The 20,887-nt window shown below is 39.2% G+C and overlaps 1 protein-coding gene across 2 annotated transcripts in view; it reads left to right on the top strand.

The window, feature by feature from the left end:
• Positions 1-20,887, top strand: part of LOC108267284 (dynein axonemal heavy chain 11) — a 63,604-nt gene that overhangs the window by 11,784 nt on the left and 30,933 nt on the right. Inside the window, exons 18-50 of one of the 2 annotated variants that reach the window (XM_017471301.3) lie at positions 324-546; positions 820-936; positions 1,109-1,195; positions 1,283-1,441; positions 1,650-1,733; positions 2,188-2,346; positions 2,548-2,670; positions 2,778-2,900; positions 3,657-3,881; positions 5,016-5,107; positions 5,197-5,323; positions 5,981-6,133; positions 6,398-6,631; positions 8,458-8,589; positions 9,517-9,677; positions 9,810-9,966; positions 10,075-10,220; positions 10,304-10,420; positions 10,542-10,680; positions 10,815-10,907; positions 11,036-11,230; positions 12,503-12,580; positions 12,707-12,839; positions 12,933-13,060; positions 13,199-13,347; positions 13,466-13,616; positions 13,940-14,071; positions 14,247-14,420; positions 15,097-15,301; positions 17,650-17,815; positions 17,906-18,008; positions 18,147-18,386; positions 19,501-19,662. In XM_017471301.3, the coding sequence (XP_017326790.3) occupies positions 324-546; positions 820-936; positions 1,109-1,195; positions 1,283-1,441; positions 1,650-1,733; positions 2,188-2,346; positions 2,548-2,670; positions 2,778-2,900; positions 3,657-3,881; positions 5,016-5,107; positions 5,197-5,323; positions 5,981-6,133; positions 6,398-6,631; positions 8,458-8,589; positions 9,517-9,677; positions 9,810-9,966; positions 10,075-10,220; positions 10,304-10,420; positions 10,542-10,680; positions 10,815-10,907; positions 11,036-11,230; positions 12,503-12,580; positions 12,707-12,839; positions 12,933-13,060; positions 13,199-13,347; positions 13,466-13,616; positions 13,940-14,071; positions 14,247-14,420; positions 15,097-15,301; positions 17,650-17,815; positions 17,906-18,008; positions 18,147-18,386; positions 19,501-19,662 (4,867 nt within the window). Of the gene's footprint in view, positions 1-323; positions 547-819; positions 937-1,108; positions 1,196-1,282; positions 1,442-1,649; positions 1,734-2,187; positions 2,347-2,547; positions 2,671-2,777; positions 2,901-3,656; positions 3,882-5,015; positions 5,108-5,196; positions 5,324-5,980; positions 6,134-6,397; positions 6,632-8,457; positions 8,590-9,516; positions 9,678-9,809; positions 9,967-10,074; positions 10,221-10,303; positions 10,421-10,541; positions 10,681-10,814; positions 10,908-11,035; positions 11,231-12,502; positions 12,581-12,706; positions 12,840-12,932; positions 13,061-13,198; positions 13,348-13,465; positions 13,617-13,671; positions 13,803-13,939; positions 14,072-14,246; positions 14,421-15,096; positions 15,302-17,649; positions 17,816-17,905; positions 18,009-18,146; positions 18,387-19,500; positions 19,663-20,887 lie in introns of those variants that run through there. The other variant, XR_008396659.1, reaches the window with a different exon arrangement.

Genomic DNA, 20,887 nt, shown 5'->3' with positions numbered 1-20,887 from the left:
CTCAAGTCTGCAATCTGCAGTAGTTTCAACATACACTCTAAAAATTGGTTATTTCCTCAGGAGAGGTGCAACAGAAAAGGCATATGCTACATATATCTTGACTTGTAGATATTGACTAAATTATTTATTTCTCTAACTGTTAACGTTCTCTTTACCTTGCCAAAATGGATTGCTGTTGTTTTAACCTTTAAGGGTCCTCTCTGAGAGACAAACCAAAGAACCCTTTAAAATTGTACATTTGTCCTTTTTTTCTGTGAGTGATATTAATCTCACACTTTTCTGACATGCTTATCTTTATTTGCTGGTTGGTGATTTCTCTCCAGTATATCAGACCTTGAGGAGTTTATCCTCAGGGTTGACTCGGGAGTAAGAGAGCCAGTGAAGAGTGGAGACTACCAGGCCCTAGTGCAGGTGATGGGCTGCCTGCTGGCTGTCAGATCCAGACAGCCCAGTACAGACCAGATGTTTGAGCCACTCACAGCTGTGGTCAGCCTGCTGCAGCAGTATGGAGAAACACTCCCTGACCATATCTACACTCAGTTAGAGGTAGCAATCTTCATATACTTATACTATTTCTAATATAATATGACAATGGTTTTGGGTTTATTCCCAGAACCAGATTAGATTATTATTATTATATATTTATATATATATATATATATATATATATATATATATATATATATATATATATATATATATATATATATTCTGGTATTCTGGAGCCTTTGGTTCACAATGCAGTGATTAGATTTATTCAGATTTGTGTAGTAGAGCTTGAAATATTTGTTATTGATTGATTTTCTTTTCTTTGTTAAGGAGATACCTGAGAGATGGAATAGCATTAAGAAGCTGGCTTGGTTGGTGAAGCACGAGGTTGCTCCTCTGCAGAATGCAGAGGTGGTAGTCATACGCAAGAAATATGGAGCCTTTAAGGTCTTGGGGCCTTTTTTTTATTCTTAACTATGATTAGAATGACAGAATAAACAGAATGTCTATTAAAAAATTAAAGCATGTTCCATTTATTATTTTAATTATTTTCTGTGCAAATGATAGATGATTAAAACATTTTTACTTACTTCTTGCGGATTTATATCACCCCCGGCAGATAAAGCTGCGCCAGTTTGAGGAGAAGTTTAGAATGGAAGCCCCTCTTCACTGCAACACAGAGAGTCCTTACACTCAGCTAGATAATGTACAGCATTTCCTGTTTTTAGTTTACTTTAAAAAAAAAAAAAAAAAAAAACTGACTTTGAGCTGCCTTTGTGTCTTGGTTCCTCAGTGGCACAGCGAGGTGGTAAGACTAGAGCAGGAGGCGGCGACGCTGCAAGAGTCCTGCAAGCTGTTTGAAGTGAGCAGCCCAGATTTCAGGCATCTAAGGCTCTGTCAGAGACAGATCTTTATCTTAAAGCAGCTCTGGGACCTGCTCCTGTGTGCTCAGGTTATTCAATCACATTAATTTCAGCTGTGTTATCAATAATAATCCATAGCTGTGACTTCATTCTTTAGATACCGAATTGTGCACAAAATTGCCTATAGTTTCCGCGGATGTATATTGTTATTGGATAATGTGCTTGTTGTTATAATTTGTACCCTGTGGTGTAATATGTCTACACTGAGCATCCTTATAATATTATTTTTCTCTGCAGAGTATTATAGACGTCTGGAAGGAGACACACTGGAGAGAAATTAACGTGGAACAGATGGATGCAGAACTGAAGAGGTTTGCAAAAGTGAGAGATTCTGCTTGGGTATTTTTCCACTTGCATTCATAATCAGCAATAATCTGTATTGTATTAGACAGACTGTGCAGCTGGCCTTGCAGAAAATAAGATCAAATACATTTTACTAATCCTCAAAGGTAAATTCATTTGTTCCATCATTGTAGTGTGTATTGTGCAATATGCAATATATATTTTATATATATGGGCTATTCTGAAAATGTTGAATTCAGATGGATTTTGTTTGGACAGTGTCTTAAATATGCTTTTCTCTGTCTTGGTTCTGGAGTGTGGGAGCTCTGTGAATTCAAACTCAGGTCAGCAGGAAATCTGAATCTGATGTGGTATATAAGGAGGGAAAAGACTAACCAATTAACCTATACAGAACAGCAAGTACTCTGTGATTGGGGGAATTCTTTTTGGAAGATTTTATTAATTTGATAACCAATGCATTTTAATACTCCAGGAAATGCAGAGTCTTGATAAAGAAGCCAGGGGTTGGGATGTGTATGTTGGATTGGACCATGCACTGAAAGATTTGCTGACTGCGCTACGGGCCGTGACTCAGCTACAGAACTCTGCTATGAGAGAGCGACACTGGACACAGCTGGCTATGGCCATGAAAGTGAGAAATGGGAAGAAATGGGTGTATTAAAATACTAGCAGTATAATGTATTGTATACTGCACATTTAGTAGCTGTGGTTTACAAAACTGTCATTTGTAACCTGTTACTTGTAGTCACTGTAAACCAACAAATGAATTTGTTCTGGATGCAAGTAAAATCTAGATTGTACAAGATTCCGTCAGTTATGAGTGTTTTTCCAGGTTGACTTTACCGTGACGGAGAAAACAACGCTTGCGGACTTACTGACTCTGCAGCTACACATGTACGAAGATGAAGTTCAGAATACAGTCTCCAAAGCAGTGAAAGAGATGGCCATTGAAAAGGTTTCAGTTCTTTGATTCAAGCATGCGAACAACATCCTCACTGCATGTCTGCTTCAGTAAAAGAGTTGTAGGGCAGAGTAATTTAATGTCTCTTTCTTCTCCATCAGGCGTTAAGTGAGATCAGTCAGACATGGTCCCTGATGGAGTTTACTTATGATAAGCACTTCCGTACCTCGACACCTGTGCTGAAGTGCGATGATGAACTCATTGAGAGACTGGAAGATCATCAGGTATCAAAGTCTACAAAGGATATTCATTTATAGTTATTACAACAGTGACCTATAGTTTTAGTGCAGGAATATCTTGATCATATTCATGTCATATATGCATCGAGATGCAGCATTGTATAAGCTCAGTGTTTAGACATTGAAGCTGAAATGAAATAAGACATCATTTACGTTATGGCTTGGCATATTTAACTAGCTTATCAGAAGCACTCTTAAGCGGTTGCTTGGGAAATGAGTATTGTGTTTAGCACTTTGTGTGCCTTCTCTGTTGCACCGAGGCGAGGGTGGACAGATCTCCTATTGTCAACCGCCTTCATTCAAACATCTGATTTATGGTGTACAGACCATGCATTAGTGTCTTTATTCACAAGCGGCATGCGTAGGGGCCAAATCCAGCCAAGCACAATGCTATTCACGATGAGTCAGCCGTATCTCAAGACTCCTTACTCCCACACAGCCTAAAAAATACAACAGGCCAAAGTTAACACTCGGCACCAGGTTGTGAGAAAATGGTTAAACCCAAAAGAAGCTATAGCATCTTGGATTGCTACTTTAGGCGTAAAAAGCATTCTTTTGGTTGTGGATCTGTGGAATGAATGTCAGCTTGATTATTTTTAATCAGGATATTCACATTTGAAAGAAGATGTACTGATGATCCTAGGCCACTCATCGAAATAATATATTATTCAGCATCAGGTACATCTGTACAGCACTGTGCACCATCCTGCTTAGTGTTTATGTAATTTTGTTCCCTCTCAGGTACAGTTGCAGGCCATGCTGCAGACTAAGCAGGTGAAGTTCTTCCACAGACAGGTGCGGGTTCTGCAGGGCCAGCTCACACAGGCTGACACAGTGCTACTCATCTGGTTGGAGGTGCAGAGGACATGGGCTTACCTGGAGAGCATCTTTATGGGCTCAGACGACATTCATCACCAGCTGCCTGAGGAGACACTGCGATTCCATACTATTGACACTGACTTTAAGGTGAATTCATGGGTTCTGCATTTTGCAGAGTCTAAAGCATTCTAAAGATAAATGAGTTGCAGAGAGCGTTTCTAACTTCCAAAAGTTCACACTGAGATGTCATGTAAGCAGGGGTGGGAAAGTACAGAGAAATTATAAGTGAAAGAGTAGATAACGTATCAAAATTTTACTCCGTTGAAAGTGGATGTGTCCAGCCAAAAATGTACTTAAGTGAAAGTAAAAAAGTTGCTACTAGTAAAACGCTGCTAGTAAAAAGTTAATGTTTTAAAAGCTGGAATTAAGCAAGGTCATGTTTTTTTTTAATGTAAAAACTAACTTTTATTTGTTATATGTGACTGTTAGTTGTAAGAAACTACACTGTTTTAAACTTATATATATATATATATGTAAATATAAAATATTTATTTATTTTTAAAGATGTAAATAGCCAATATTTACCTTATCTAGAATTCAACTTCCTGCCTAGCCTACATTAGCTACTGGATTCCATGCTAGTCTAAACTGGCATTAGCAAAGACAAAACATGCGAACTTTGTAAAATGTAGCCAGTTAACATTGGCAGATTAGCAAACTTAACATGTTGTTTCAAATTAGCTGGAAATCATGCCTTCTAGGGAGTCAAAGGAGACACCTAATTTTATATGACTCTTTTCTTACTTCATCATATTGAAACATTTTATTGAGGTAGAGTCAGTGGCGCTCATCATCGATTTCGACATTGCAGTCTGTTGGCTTACACATCTTCAAACACACACTGATAGCTGTAGCACACACTACATTGTGCAGCATCGGAAGGTTACTGTAGATGATGAAATGGCACACTTAGTGATTTACTTGATTATATGGTTTAAACTGAAATGGCTGGATGAGAGAAGGAACAAAAAGTCATTTGAGATTTGTAAGGAGTACTTTGAAGGAGTAAAAAGTAAGTTTTGTTTCATGAAAATCTATTTAAGTATTTTGTTTCAATAACAAAGTACAGTTACTCAACTAATTTCCACATCTACATGTAAGGGAAAAAAATATGTCCTTTTTTGTTTCGGTATAATTTGTCTTTTAAAAAGTGTGCATAATGAAACTGTCAGTCTTAGCAAGTGATTGCAAAGTATTTACTCCCATTTAATGTGTGATTAGGACCTAATGTTTAAAAGTGCTGAAACAAAGAACGTGATTGCTGCCACCAACAAGCCCCATCTTTTGGAGACACTTGAGGATTTGCAAATAAGGTTTGCCTCTGAAACGTTCTAGATCTTTCAAAATTTCAAAACACAGTATGCTGATAAGACATCAGATGATGAGTCACTTTTTCCTCCAGACTTGCTGTGTGTGAGAAAGCACTAGCCAAATACCTTGATAAGAAGAGAATAGCTTTTCCACGCTTCTACTTCATCTCTTCTGCTGACTTACTGGATATTCTCTCCAAAGGCAACCAGCCCAAAGAGGTACTGTTCTTGTAGAAGAACAAACATAACACACAGTTATTATAAGAATGCATCCAGGACATCATTCCAAATCCTTCCTCTGTTATTGAAATATGGGTTTCATGGACACATGTTATGGAGCGTTACCATAAGACAGCTTTAACATTGAGTAGAGAGTGGCCCTGTATTGCATTTTGGCAGTGTCTACCTGTAGCTTCGATTCAATTGTGTTGAGTATTTAAAAAAAAAAAAACAGTTTAAAGAGTTCTCCCTTTCTTCATGTGACCTTTATCTGTTTTGATTAAACTTTTTTGTTCATCACACTAATAATTAGAAGGGCATTATTTCTCACCAGAATGTGATTATGATCAAAGGAAGACATTTTTACACTTGGTTTGAATCTGACCCTGGTCAGCACTTTTTCTGAGCAGATCCTCCCACATACCTGCTAGCATTTACTTTCAGGCATTCAACCATATCAGGGTCAGAGTGCCTTGTCTTGCTCTCATTGTGCATTGATTATAATTAGAAGTACCAGTACATTTGTAATTCCATCATTATGCATGCATCATTATATCCTTTCTTTGTCTACTTTTGCTCTTGCACTACATGTATTACTGTAAGCAGTATCTCTTGATCTGCTAAATATGAGTCACTGAGCTGTATTATTTTGCTCAGGTCACCCATCATCTGGCTAAGCTGTTTGACAGTATTGCTGACCTGCAGTTCTGTCAGGATGAGCACAGGATGAAGGACATGGTGACTATAGGGATGTTCAGCAGAGAGAAAGAATATATGCCTTTTTATTCGCAGTGTGACTGTGTGGGTCCGGTAAGTCCTGTTATCACCATGGAGATGTGAAGTCATGTTTCAATGTGTGAGTTAAAGATGTTTTTTTGCTCTTTGTAGAGACAAGGGTTAATTGTGTTGGGTTAATTTTTGTTGGTATTTTTTTTTACTTATTTGCTGTTTCATTTTTGTTTTCATTATTATCCACTAAGATTTCAGATATTTGATGCCTTTTTCTATCAGTGGTATTGTTATAATCAAAACGTTAAGGTGATATTCAGGTACCATTGTAACATGCTTCGACAGGTCGAGCTGTGGCTGACCAACCTCGAGGAGGCAATGAGAGAAGCAGTGAGGAGGCACATAGCCGAGGCCGTAGCTCAGTATGAGGAGCGGCTGTGGGAGCAGTGGGTCCTGGAGCACCCAGCTCAGGTCGCTCTCACTGCCTCTCAGATCTGGTGGGCTACTGACGTAGGCCTTGCTTTTCAACGTCTGCTGGACGGCTTTGACACAGCACTGAGAGACTACAGCAAGAAACAGGTGATCTGATCAGGTTTAGGTTGTTTAATGAAACGTTTGAAATTGCTTGTGCCTTGAGCAACATTGTAGCTACAGTTTTGCTTGAAAATTTTGAATCCTTTTCTCACATGAACTGTGAGAAAACTCACCAACATCCCAGAGTTGAAGCTGTTCTGTACTGAGGAATGGGCTAAAATTCCTCCAGGCCAATGTGCAGGACTGGTCAATAGTTACCGGAAATGTTTAGTTGCACTTATTGCTGCACAAGGGGGTCACACCAGATACTGAAAGCTAAGGTTCACATACTTTTGTCACTCACAGCTATGTAATGTTGGATCATTTTCCAAGTTTAATATTTTTGTCTTGTTTGTTTAATTGGGTTCTCTTTATCTACTTTTATGACTTTCATGAAGATCTGATTAAGTTTTAGGTCATATTTGTACAGAAATATCAATAAATTCAGAAACTTTCAAGCACCACTGTAATATGTATTTTCAATTTCAATTTAATATTCAGTTTTATTTGTGTCACATTTTTAACTATGGACATTGTCACAATGCAGCTTTACAGAAATCCACATTTAGATTTACATTACATACTGTAACCTGCATTATAGCATATAGCAGTAGAAGTAAAATAAAATGTGTGAAATGAGTATACTGTAAATAAGAGTACTGGGATAGGCACAGGACAGTCTTTATGATTACAGCAGATGATTCACAAGTGCGGAAAGCTCCAAGCGAAAGAATATAGCCTTCAGTATCTACAGTATGTAGTTCATTTACTGATTTTGTGCAACGTTTTCTTAATTTAGATTCCTAATTTGATGATTAATGTTAATTAGTCACAGTAATGTAGATCTGTACACATACCTACACCTCCATTTGCATTTGGTAGACAATCGGCCAAACCAGGTGGCTCAATACCAACCAGAAATGTAGTTCTTCTAAATGGTACTGTTACCAAGCCATAATCTCATATGACTCTTTTATTTTCCCCTGTCCCTCATATCTTTTGCAACAGTGCCACTTCCAAGTTAGAGATAGAGCTGTTGCAAGGATGGGGGAGTTGATGGAGCGTCTGCAAGCTGCAAAATGCTTTCTCATCCTCTCTGTGATGAAGTGTGCAATGCTGAGCAATGTAAGCTGTAGTAAAGCAATGAGGCAAGGCTGTCCACACTGTCTCTGCAGTGTCAGGAGCTGTTTGTCTGTAGCAGCATGTAAGGTTAGCATGTCCTTGCCCAGCACAGCTTGCATAATCTAGCTCTTTTCCTTCAGGCCTTTGATTGGAGTCACTGTCAGACATCACAGTGATAAATGCAGCCCAAGCTGAACTGCTTTTACATCTAATATACAGGGGCTGGGGGTTGGAGATTACATCTCATTTGCCTGTAATACAGATCCACAGTGTAGCCCAATAACCTGCCCCCCCCCCCCCCCCCCCCCCCCCCCACACACACACACACAAACACACACACATACACACAAACATACACACATATATACTTACACATTTATGTGTGTAAATGTCTCTCTACACAAACTCAGATAAATTCCTCCACAAACATGCACCAACACATACACACAGTAACCCCATGTTGATAAATGAGCTCCCTGCTCATTTGGCCTCCTGACTGGAATATATGACCTTGCTCCATAAATGTGGAGGGATTTCTCTGATGAGTATGTGACCCTGAGTGCCTGCCGTTGCTGTTATTACTATCCGCTTCTCTCTGGCATGTAAATTGATATAATTACTGTAAGCACAGGCCACAAAGCTCACTGTATGCTCACACAACCCATTACTGTGCCCTCATAATCTCTGAAATATCTGCCCCACTTCTTCAGATTGCTCAACTAAACTCTCTGATAAACATGCTGTTGGGAGAGCTGAGTCCAGGGGACAGACAGAAGATCATGACCCTATGCACTGTCGAAGTCCATGCCAGAGACGTAGTATTCAAACTCATCACACAGAAGGTTTGGTCATGTTTACAATGGATCAGTTGTAATGTTGAAGCAGTGTGTATTTGTCAAGTAATATATTTAGATTTGTGTTGGTTTATGGTATATGGTATAGAGTCAGCTCCAGAAGTATTGGGTCCCTTGATAGAGATGGGAGATGGGGGAACCCCCATCTTTATCAAGGGAGCCAATACTTCTGAAGCTGACTCTATACCATATACCATAAACTTTAATTGAAGAACATTTATTCTAATAAATTAGTCACTATTAATCACTATTATTCAAAACATTTAAATAAGGCAATTAAATAAGGAAACCTAATTCTTTGTGGAATTTATTACCTGGTCACTCTTATGTTCTAATGCAACTCTAAATGATTTATTATTAAAGACAAGTACACTTGCAGGGTAAACCTGTTAAGCCTACAGATTAAATACTCATAGACAGTGCTAGAATTAACTGTAAAACATAAATATGTGGTGTAATACACGTGCCAAAAGTAAAGAATGACATCATTTCTAACATTTATTCACAAAACATTTCTCAATTCACTTATACATATTCCTTGTTTAGATTGTAAAACATAGTGTTTAAAATGTGGTCATTTAAACAAAAAAGCTCAAATATGGGGTGTTCAAAAACTTTTGAATTGCAGTTTAAAAAAGTACCTAAAATATGATGATATGCAAACAGATCTAATAATCAAAGTAGGAATCAGAATAGGATCAATTATCAGTCAGATTCACTACATGACCATCACACCCATATGTGGGCCTTCTCCAAACTGGAATGGGATGTTTAGAAAACACATATGTGTGTGATGGTCAGGTGTCCACAAACCTTTGGCCATATAGTGTAGTTTTACAAGGAGAATGAGCATTTTTACAAGCTGTGTGAGCAGATTTTGGCTGTGACTTAAGCATTGTCCTCCATTTTGTTCAGGTGAACAGTGCCAATTCTTTTGCCTGGCTTTCTCAGCTGCGTCACTACTGGGACGAAGAACAGAAGCACTGCTTTGCCGACATCTGTGATGCTCGGTTCCTATACTCCTATGAGTACCTGGGCAATACACCACGCCTGGTCATTACCCCTCTCACAGACAGGTACTGCTGCTTCTGGACATCCCTTAGCCAGTAGTGCTTAGCTACATGACTAATAATGTTTAATGTGAATGTCCCAAATTAGTCACAAGCATTGTGCTATTCATTGAGTGGTGATGCTATGTTCGTACACAGGTGCTATGTGACCTTAACCCAATCCCTGCACCTGATGATGAGTGGAGCTCCAGCTGGCCCTGCTGGCACAGGCAAGACTGAAACCACTAAAGACCTGGGCAGGGCCCTTGGTGTGATGGTGTACGTCTTTAACTGCTCAGAACAGATGGACTACAAGGTAATGGCACTGTTAGCTGTTACACAAATAACTGCCCTATTGAAATGGTTCAGTATTGTGTCTGTCGTTCGCCCATGAAATACGGTTCTGATCTGACAAGTGTTTCAGTCCATAGGAAATATCTTTAAAGGATTGTCTCAGACTGGCACATGGGGCTGCTTTGATGAATTTAACCGCATCGCTGTCGAGGTGCTATCGGTAGTGGCAGTGCAAGTGAAGACTATACAAGATGCCATTCGTCACAAGAGGAAGAGGTAGGAGGCTGCAGGCAGTTGATCATGTTTCAGTCAATCACATACTCAGATACAGTGGTAAAATGATAGATACTGTTTTGAAGGTTTTTCTTCTTAGATGAGGAGATGAGCTTGAAGCCCACAGTTGGGATTTTTATTACCATGAACCCAGACTATGCTGGACGAACTGAGTTACCTGAGAACCTCAAAGCACTCTTCAGGTACAACAATACCCTCAGATATAAACACACAAATAAAATGAGATATTTTAGTGATATCATTTCATTCGCAAATGACTTTTTCCTGAGAACTGGCTTCTGTGAATGCTAAATGGGTCTGCAGGCCGTGTGCCATGGTGGTGCCGGATTTGGAACTGATCTGTGAGATTATGCTGATGGCTGAGGGCTTTCTGCATGCAAGGCTCCTTGGCAGAAAGTTCATCACCCTATATAACCTCTGCAAGGAGCTGCTCTCCAAACAGGTACACTGAAATGCATATTGTGTTAGTGAATGCCAAGAAGTACATACAGTAAATGATAAATAATCTAAATTAGCAACACTGTTGTGGAGTCACAATGAAAGTAAACATGATTTACTGATGACTTAATTACACAGAACCATTATGACTGGGGCTTGCGTGCTATCAAGTCTGTCCTGGTGGTTGCTGGTGCTCTTAAAAGGGAGGATAAGGCCAAACCAGAGGATCAGGTAATGTGCCTCTCAAAAATGTAGTACTTTTTACATAATTAAAAAATAAGTAAAATGATGAAATCATTTTTGATTTGATTGTAATTGATAAGCTTGTACATTGACACATGGTCCTTCTACATGAGCAGGTATTAATGCGTGCTCTGCGTGATTTCAACATGCCTAAAATCGTCACCGAAGATATCCCAGTGTTCCTGGGTCTAGTTAGCGACCTGTTTCCTGGTGTTGAGGTGCAGAGGCGAATTGACTGTGATTTTGAGCACCTGGTTCGGCAGAGTGCCCTGGAGCTCAAACTCCAACCAGAGGATCCCTTCATCCTCAAGGTTAAACTTGCATACATTTTATAGTAATTCTGGGAAATATTTCAAATTGTCATTCAGTTGTAAAGGGCCTTTCACAGAGCGAATTAAGCGACGCGAATGTTTGACGCGATGACGCTGTTGAAAATTATAGAACAATAAAACAATAGATCCCTGTCACTCAGCAATGAAATGGGCCATCCAATTAGATATGAGCTTTAGATCACGTGTTTGGAGCCACTGCTGTTGCAGAAAAGGGGCGAGATTGGTGACGCTATAGCACAGAAAGCTGTTTTCGAAAGTATTCTGAAAGAGAGAAGAGAATGGATATTGAGTTTTTGTTATCATTTGCCAAGTTTCCATCCAGTTTTTGCACATTTCTGTTAGACAAAGTGAAAGTGTGTAAAAAAAAAAGTTGTTTGCTGTCTCCTGCCTGTTTCCATCCAATTGGCCTTTTACCGATAAAATGGTGCGCGCATTAAAAAGTGCAGTTTTCTTATGTCACTTGGCTCAGCGCGCTCTCTCTCTCTCTCTCTCTCTCTCTCTCTCTCTCACACACACACACTCACACACAAGTGCGTGTACCATGGAGATGTAAAAATCGAAACAAATAAATATACCATTTCACAAACAAACACAGTCTGCTTTGCAAAGGAAAGCTCGACTCTCAAACTAACAGAAAGCGTTTTTCTCACAAAGGTGTAGGCTTGATTTTCTCACAAATGTGTAGGCTTGATTTTCTCACAAATGCAGCTAAGCAACTTCCTCTTCCAAACCAATAGATGGCGCTATCGGTCAATTTACACTAGTCTCGTGGGAGAACCATTACAACGCGCATTACTTACACCACAATAAAGTGCAGTAAATCTTTTTTTAAAAATTAAATCCTGAAATATCGTCTGCAATTAACACAAACGCAAGATATGTTCACGTTTTATTCTATGACAGTAATGAGTTTATGTGCCAATTATCCCAATTTCGAATTCGAAGTGCCCCAAGAGGAAATTTTTCTTGGATGTCTCTTATTGTTAGGTTAAACAAAACTTGGTTGTTGCTATATCAATATTGAATACCAAATAAATTTAAGGAGGTTCATTTAGGGTGAATTAGCTAAAGGCAATAAATCGTTTCGCGTTTGCCGTGAAAGCACCTTTTGATGTAATTTATTGCGTCGCGCTCAGTGTGAAAGGACCTTAAGGAAGTGAACAGTTTAATACCAATGAGATATTGTAAATGTCCTTCAAATTAGCCTTTGTATGTGTCCTTCATGGACAAACTCATTGAAACTCGTTGTAGGTAGTTCAGCTTGAAGAACTTATGAATATCCGTCACTCTGTATTTGTGGTGGGAAATGCTGGTACAGGGAAGAGTCAGGTAAGTGTGTTGCTTATTAAAGCTTTTTCTCCTTACATTGTATTTTTTTTTTAGATTAGGTCACTTGCACTAAAGATTATGTATCAAAGCTGTTTAATAAAAATCCATATCCCTATCCTCTGACAGATCCTAAGAGCACTCTATAAAACTTACGTCAACATGAAAAAGAAACCTGTGTGGAATGATCTGAACCCCAAGGCAATAAATAGAGACGAACTTTTTGGTTTCATCCATCCAGGAACTCGAGAATGGAAAGATGGTACAGACATTTGTGTTATAGGTTTTCCTTTTATATTACAGTTTGTATTTTATGATGTAGCTGTGATTGATGGTGAACTGTTTCATGTGGCAGGCTTATTGTCATGCTTAATGCGTGAACAGGCCAATAACTCTCATTCTGGTCCTAAGTGGATTATTCTGGATGGAGATGTAGACCCCATGTGGATTGAGTCTCTCAACACCGTCATGGATGACAATAAGGTCTCCCTTTATTTTCTGAATGTCTTTCTAATAGATTTGCTTGTTCTTTGTGCATAACTATAACTAATAATTACAGAAAAAAATTTAATAACCAAGAATTTATAACATTGTGAAAGTTTTGCTTTCTCTTCTGTCCAGGTACTGACTTTGGCCAGTAATGAGAGGATACCACTGACCTCCTCAATGAGACTGGTGTTTGAGATCAGCCACCTGAGGAACGCAACACCTGCCACTGTGTCTCGTGCTGGCATCCTATACGTCAACCCACAAGATCTCAGCTGGAACCTGTGAGTCATTTCAATGCTCGATTTCTTCATTATTCTAATAATTATCTGTATTAAAATAATTAGTATATTGAAATATACATGATTGTTATAGCATGATTATAACCTATACTTTTTGTAGTTATGTAACCAGTTGGATTGACAGAAGGAAACACCAGACTGAGAAAGCCCACCTTACCATCCTATTTGACAAATATGTCTCCCGCTGCATAGAGCAAATGAGAAGCTCATTTAAGACCATCATCCCAATTCCAGAAAACAGCATGGTACAGGTAGAAAACACAACCATTTACCCTCACCGTCCATGTAATTAGGAACACTTGTACACAAGATCATTTGTATCCAGTCAGATAGCTGCAGTGCAGCGCATACAATCATGATGATGAGGTGGACACAGGCTTCTCGAAACTGGACAGATGACCATAGCCTCAGATTCCTGTTCCTAATTACACAAATGAGTAGGTGTACAGGTGTTCAGGTAGACAATGAGTGTATACTCAGTACATACTCAAAACAAGTAGGCACCAGTATTAATATCAGTCATTTAAATGCAGTTCATATAGTTTGTTCTTTTCTGTTTCTTTTTTGCATTCAGACTCTGTGCTTGTTGCTGGACTGTTTGCTCACCTCTGAGAATGTACCAACCGACTCGCCCCGTGAAGTATACGAGACCTACTTTGTGTTTGCCTGCATCTGGGCTTTTGGTGGTGCTACATATCAAGATCAGGTACAGCTGTTACCATTTCTATGAAATTATATGCTATAACTGTTATATGTGTTGTGATCAGTCTGAGCAAAATGTGTAAAGCTTCAATGTTTTGAATCACATAGTGTATATCAAGTATGTAAGGTATAAACTTATATACATATAAAGTTCCAAGCCAAGTCATATTTCTTTGCAGCTGCGTGACTACAGAGCTGAGTTCAGTCAGTGGTGGACTAAAGAGATGAGAAGCATTAAGTTACCAGCACATGGTTCTGTGTTTGATTACTACCTGGACCCCCAGACCAGACGTTTCTCACCATGGACTGACAAAATACAGTCTTTTCACATGGAACCAGACAAACCATTGCAGGTCATTGGAGTGATATCATATGGCACAAAAAGTTCTTTGGAGTTCAACAAAAGTTTTTTCTTTCTTTCAGAAAGTCTTTTTTTTTAAATTCCTGAATAGCATGCTTTGAATAGTTTTCTTTGTCTACCAGCTTGACTCTTTGCTGAGAAAATTCACACACCGCAGCAAGCAGTTTTAATTTCACACAATAACAGGCTAATTTAGAGTACTTAGCACATTAGAGAGGGTCAGTGAGCAAAGTGAAAGAAAACAGCAGTCCTAGCTGTGAGGTTAGTCTGCTGTCAAATACAACTCACTATTGGTCTGATTACCAAACCACCAAACTATGTCACAGAGAGTACTCTCTCTCTCTCTCTCTCTCTCTCTCTCTCTCTCTCTCTCTCTCTCTCTCTCTCTCTCTCGCTTCCTCTCTCTCTCACCAGCTCTCTGTATCTGATCTTTTTTATTCTGAATTGATCCTGATAGAATAATTGAATAGACAAACTACAGATTATTGTTCCGTCTTTTAAATTCCCATGTTTTATGATAAGTGAAATGGACATAGTTATTTAACAAAATTCAATTGTTAAATGTTACAGTAATTTTAACTAATTAACAAAAACCCAAGATCCTCTATAATGATATATATGCTTACTGTTTTAGTTAATCTGTGCCATGATTTGTATATTGAGTACAGGAAGTGATGGTCCCTACAGCAGAGACAGTGCGGTTACAGTACTTCATGCGCTTGTTACTGGAAAGTGCTCAGCCTCTGATGCTGGTTGGGGGAGTGGGCACAGGAAAAACAGCTATAGTCAAAGACTTGTTGGCCACACTACCAGAAACCTTTATATCTGCCAGTGTGCCTCTTCATCACTACAGCACATCTTCTACACTGCAGAGTGAGTCCTGTCTTTCCTCTTCAGGGCACTTTAAGCCTTCTTTAAACGGGTAGTGCAATGTCTCCTGTTGGCCCATAATAGAAAGTTCCATTTGTTTGTTTAAAACAACATCTACTTTTTTTGACAAAAAGTGTTTCTTATCAGTTAAGACATTTGAATGAGCAAAAGAGAGCATTTCATTATATATTTTGAAGTGCTTATATATATATATATATATATATATATATATATATATATATATATATATATATATATATATATATATATATATATATATATATATATATATATATATATATATATATATATGTATGTGTGTGTACACACACACACACACACACACACATACACACAGTGCCCTCCACTATATTGACACACTTGATATTTTCACCCTATGAAGAACTGTTTTCAACCTTTTGATCTTTTGTTTAAAAAAAAAATTACAAAATACTATGGATATCAAACAATTACAAACACAACACAGGTTTATCAAAAAAAAAAATCTTTGTTAAATATAGGTGTGCAACAATTATTGGCACCTTTTTAATCAATACTTTGTGCTACCTCCCTTTGCCAAGATAATAGCTCTGAGTCTTCTCCTATAATGCCTGATGAGGTTGGAGAATACATGGCAAGGGATCTGAGACCATTCCTCCATACAGAATCTCTCCAGATCCTTCAAATTTTGAGGTCCACACTGGTGGACTCTCCTCTTCAGTTCACCCCACAGGTTTTCTATGGGGTCCAAGTCAGGGGACTGGGATGGCCATGGCAGGACCTTGATTTTGTGGTCAGTAAACTATTTCTATGTATGTTTTGGATCATTGTCCTACTGGGAGATCCAACCACGGCCCATGTTAAGCTTTCTGGCAGAGGCAGTCAAGTGTTCATTTAATATCTGTTGATCCCTTTCAAAGGGAACTCAATGTTGCGTGAGCTTCATGCTGTGGGAAGCGCACCCACGCATGACCGGTATCTGAAGCTTATGTGACATCACGCCTATTTACAGGCCTGCCGTGGTCAGGTGACGTGGCAATTAAGCGCGTTGCATGATTATAAAAACAGCACCTGTGAACCATGCCGCCAGCCTTATTATCTTCAGTGAGACTGCATGTTGGTCCTTTTGTGTGAACGTTCGCAAAAAGACTCTTCATTTCCTCTGTATTTAACAAAAAATCTCTTTACTTTTCTGTCCCTTTTAAAAGGGGGTGGGGGGGGGGGGGGAGTATGAGTGGGAGAAAATTCAGACTTGTGTCACACCTCACCCTCGTTTTATTGGGGGGGGGGGGGGGGGGCACACTTTCTGTGTGAAGTGTCTTGGGGTGGAGCATGACACTGCGGCCCTTGAGAGGGCTGACTGCACGCATTGTGAGTGCTTTACAATCAGGCAGCTCCAGATCATGAAAATTACTCAAGTGAGAGTAAATAAAGTTGAGGTCATAAGTTTGCATACACCGTTGCATTTTGTTGTTTTTTTTTTAGTTCTGCCCTGAATAAGCTATTTCACATAACAGATGTTTACATATAGTCTAAAATAAACAGTAATAACTGAAATTACACAAATGAAACCGTTCAAAAGTTTACATATGCTTGATTATTAATACTGTGTGTTGTTACCTGGATGATCAGCGACTGTGTTTATGTTTTGTGATAGTTGTTCATGGGTCCCTTCTTTGTCCTGAGCAGTTAAACTGCCCGCTGTTCTTATTAAAAATCCTCCAGGTCCTGCACATTATTTTCTTTTCCAGCATCTTCTGCAAATGTGACTCCTTTCCATCAGCGGCTATATGATTTTGAGATCCATCTTTTCACACTCAGGACAACTGAGGGACTCGTACACAACTATTACAAAAGGTGCAAACATTCACTGATGCTCAAGAAGGCAACACGATACGTTAAGGGCTAGGGGAGCGTAAACTTTTAAACAGTATAATCTGTGTAAATTGTTATTATTTAGTTTAAAGATCTTTTTTTCCATTTAGTACTGCCCTTCAGAAGCCACATATTATTTACACAAGATATTTACATGTTTCCCAAAATAATAATTTACATCAATCATCCTGTTCAAAATTTTACATGCCCCTGGGTCTTAATGTATCGTATTGCCTTCTTGAGAACCATTTAAAACTGACGATGCCTGATAAATTGGGCCAGGGATGCTCATCTATCTCCACTGTCTCAGACATCATTGCTGCTGACTAAACATTTAGCACGTGAAGACATTTGGCAGTAAACGGCTTTAATTTGATTGGGTTGAATTAAATGTATCAAAATTTGCACATATTTTTTTTTCAGTTGGCATACAGCCTTCAGAATTAAATATATTTTTATACCATGTGTTTTTTCAGAGATGCTGGAGAGGCCATTGGAGAAGAAAGCAGGCAGAAAGTATGCTCCTTCAGGGAATAAGAGACTCATCTACTTTGTTGATGATATGAATATGACAGCCACAGACGTTTATGGCACAGTTCAGCCTCACACCCTCATACGCCAGCATTTGGACTATAATCACTGGTTAGGACAAATGTGTGTATTTGTATATGACTTGGCTTTTATTAATGTAAAGTATAGATTCACACTCCTGCTGTGTTGTTTCTTATCTAGGTATGACAGTCAAAAGCTGTCTCTGAAAGAGATACACAAGACCCAGTATATAGCCTGTTTGAATCCACAAGCAGGCAGTTACACGATCAATCCCAGGCTACAGGTACAGTATCTGAACTTGTACATTGCTTTTATTTATTGATTTATTTTTAATCTTTTTAAAAGGCCCTACTATTATTTAAACAATAGGACACTGTTCTGACTTTCTTGATAGACGCTACCTGATTTAAATCTCTTGCAGAGGCATTTCTCAGTTTTAGCAGTGAACAACCCTACCCTTGAGGCTTTGAGCTCCATCTACAGCTCCATTCTCAGCCTGCACATACAAAGCCTGCCATTCAACATGGCTGTGGCCAAGAGTGTCCCCTCCATGGTGCAAGCAGCCATTGCTCTACATGACAGAGTGATTCACCATTTCCTCCCCTCTGCTAACAAGTTCCACCACCTCTTCAGCCTGTGGGACCTCTCCCAGCTCTTCCAGGTTAGAAGAGTACATGCATAAACTATTTGTTTATACACTCACTTAGCACTTTATTAGGAACACCTGTACATTCCTGCAATTACCTAATCAGCCAATCGTGTGTCAGCAGTGCAGTGCATAAAATCATGCAGATACGGGTCAGCAGCTTTGGGTAATTTTCACATCAACCATCAGAATAGGGCAAAAATGTGATCTCAGTGATTTTGACCGTGGCAGGATTGTTTGTGCCCGACAGGCTGGTTTGCGTATTTCTGTAGCTGCTAATTTCCTGTGAGTTTCACACACAACAATCTCTAGAGTTTACTCAGAATGATGCAGTAAAGAGAAAACATCTAGTGCAAGGCAGTTTTGTGGATGGAAACACCTTGTTCATGAGAGAGGTCAGCAGAGAAAAGCCAGACTGGTTCGAGCTGACAGAAAGGCTACAGTAACTGATAAACACTCTGTAATTGTGGTAAGCAGAAAAGCATCTCAAAATGCACAACACATTGAACCTTGAGAACTACAGCAGCAGAAGACCACTTCTGTCAGCAAAGAACAGAAAGGCTTACCAGTTGAAGACTGGAAAAATATAGCCTGGTCTGATGAATCACGATTTCTGCTGAGACACACAGATGGTAGAGTCAGAATTCGGCACCAACAGCATGAATCCATGGACCCAATTTGCCTTGGGCCTGTTAATACCAACCAGTCATCACTTGAATGCCACAGCTTGTTTGAGTATTGTTGTTGACCATGTAAATCCCTTCATGGTCATAATTTGCCATCTTCTAATGGCTATTTCCAGCATGATAATGCACCATGTCACAAAGCAAAAGTCGTCTCAAACTGGTTTCATGAACATGACAGTGTTCTTCAGTGTGGCCTTCTCAGTCACCGCACCTGAATCCAGTAGAACATTTTTGGCATGAAGAATTGAGGCTGTTTTGAGAGCAAAGTGAGGCCCTACCCAGTATTAATATAGTGTTCCTAATAAAGTGTTATGTGAGTGTAAGTACGTATGTATCTATCAAAACACAGTCTCTTAACAAAAGGCATCAGGAAATGAAGATAATTGCCCTGTTTTGGACACCGCCGTGTTCTTTTCTGGTAGCTTATATATGTGTGATTCCAGGGCCTGTTGCTTTCTAGACCTGAGTGTGTGAGACATAGCTCTGACCTGGTCCAGCTGTGGGTGCATGAGTCCAGGAGAGTATATTCGGACCGGATGGCTGACGCTGCTGACCTGCAGCTTTTCCACAGGCTCCAGACAGAAGTTGTTCAGCAAGTATTTGAGGTAATTATATAATGAGTATATACAGTCATGTGAAAAAATAAGTACACCCGATGGAAATTGTTGACGTTTTTGACTTATTTGGGTAAGCAAACATTTGATCGTCTTTGAAACAGTGCCTATTAATAAAGTTGATATACTTGGAAAAAAAAAAACACACAAGGAAAACTCGCTTTTTCAATCATTTATTCAACAGAAATATCAATAGACGTGATATTCTTCTGTGGAAAAATTAAGCACACTCTTGACCTCAGAAGCTAGTATTGCCACCTTTAGCAGAAATAACTTCTTGTAGGCGTTTTGCATAATTGTCCACCAGTCTCTGACATCGGCTTGCTGGTATTTTTGGACACTTTTCCATGCAATATTCTTTCAGTTGCAAGATGTTTGAGGGTTTTCTTGCATGTACTGACTGTTTCAAATCCCCCCACAGCATTTCAATGGGATTCAAATCCGGGCTTTGACTAGGCCATTCCATAACCCTCCATTTCTTCTTTTTGAGTCAGTTTTTGGTGGATTTGCTAGTGTTCTTAGGATCATTATCCTGTTGAAAGGTCCACTATCGGTTCAACTTCAACTTTTGGACAGATGGCCTCACATTATCTTCAAGCACTCTTTGATATGATTTAGAATTCATAGTTGAATCAATGAATGCAAGCTGTCCAGTCCCTGAGGCAGAGATGCAACCCCAAACCATAACATTTCCACTACAATGCTTCACAGTTGGTATGAGGTGCTTCTCCTGAAAAGCTGTCTTTGATCTGCACCTAACATGTCTGCTGTTACTGTGGACAAACAGCTCTATCTTTGATTCGTCTGTCTAGAGCCCATTATTGTAAACTGTAAACTGTAGTCTTGCTTTAATTTTCGTTTTAGATAGCAAAGTCTTTTTCTTGGGACACGTCCTATGCAGGTCAAATTTGTGTAATCTGTTTCTGATTGTAAATTAATGTACTTTGACACCAGCAGCAAGACTTACTAGCAGATCCTGTGATTAAATTTTGGGGTTCTTGGAGACTTCTTTTTGCATCAAACTGTCTGCTCTTGGGCTGAATTTGCTCGGCCGACCAGTCCTGGACAAATTGACAGTAATTTGAAATCTGTGCCATTTGTAAATGATTTTTTCTTACAGTGGAATGATGCATTTCAAATAATTTGGAGATCTTTTTAAATCCCTTGCCAGACTCATAGGCGGCCACAACCATTTTGCTGAAGGCCTTATAGAACT

The sequence above is a fragment of the Ictalurus punctatus genome, chromosome 1, assembly GCF_001660625.3.
Source record: "Ictalurus punctatus breed USDA103 chromosome 1, Coco_2.0, whole genome shotgun sequence".
Classification (NCBI taxonomy): domain Eukaryota; kingdom Metazoa; phylum Chordata; class Actinopteri; order Siluriformes; family Ictaluridae; genus Ictalurus; species Ictalurus punctatus.
Note: the sequence above shows the minus strand (reverse complement) of the source record. Positions and strands in the feature narration are given on the sequence as shown.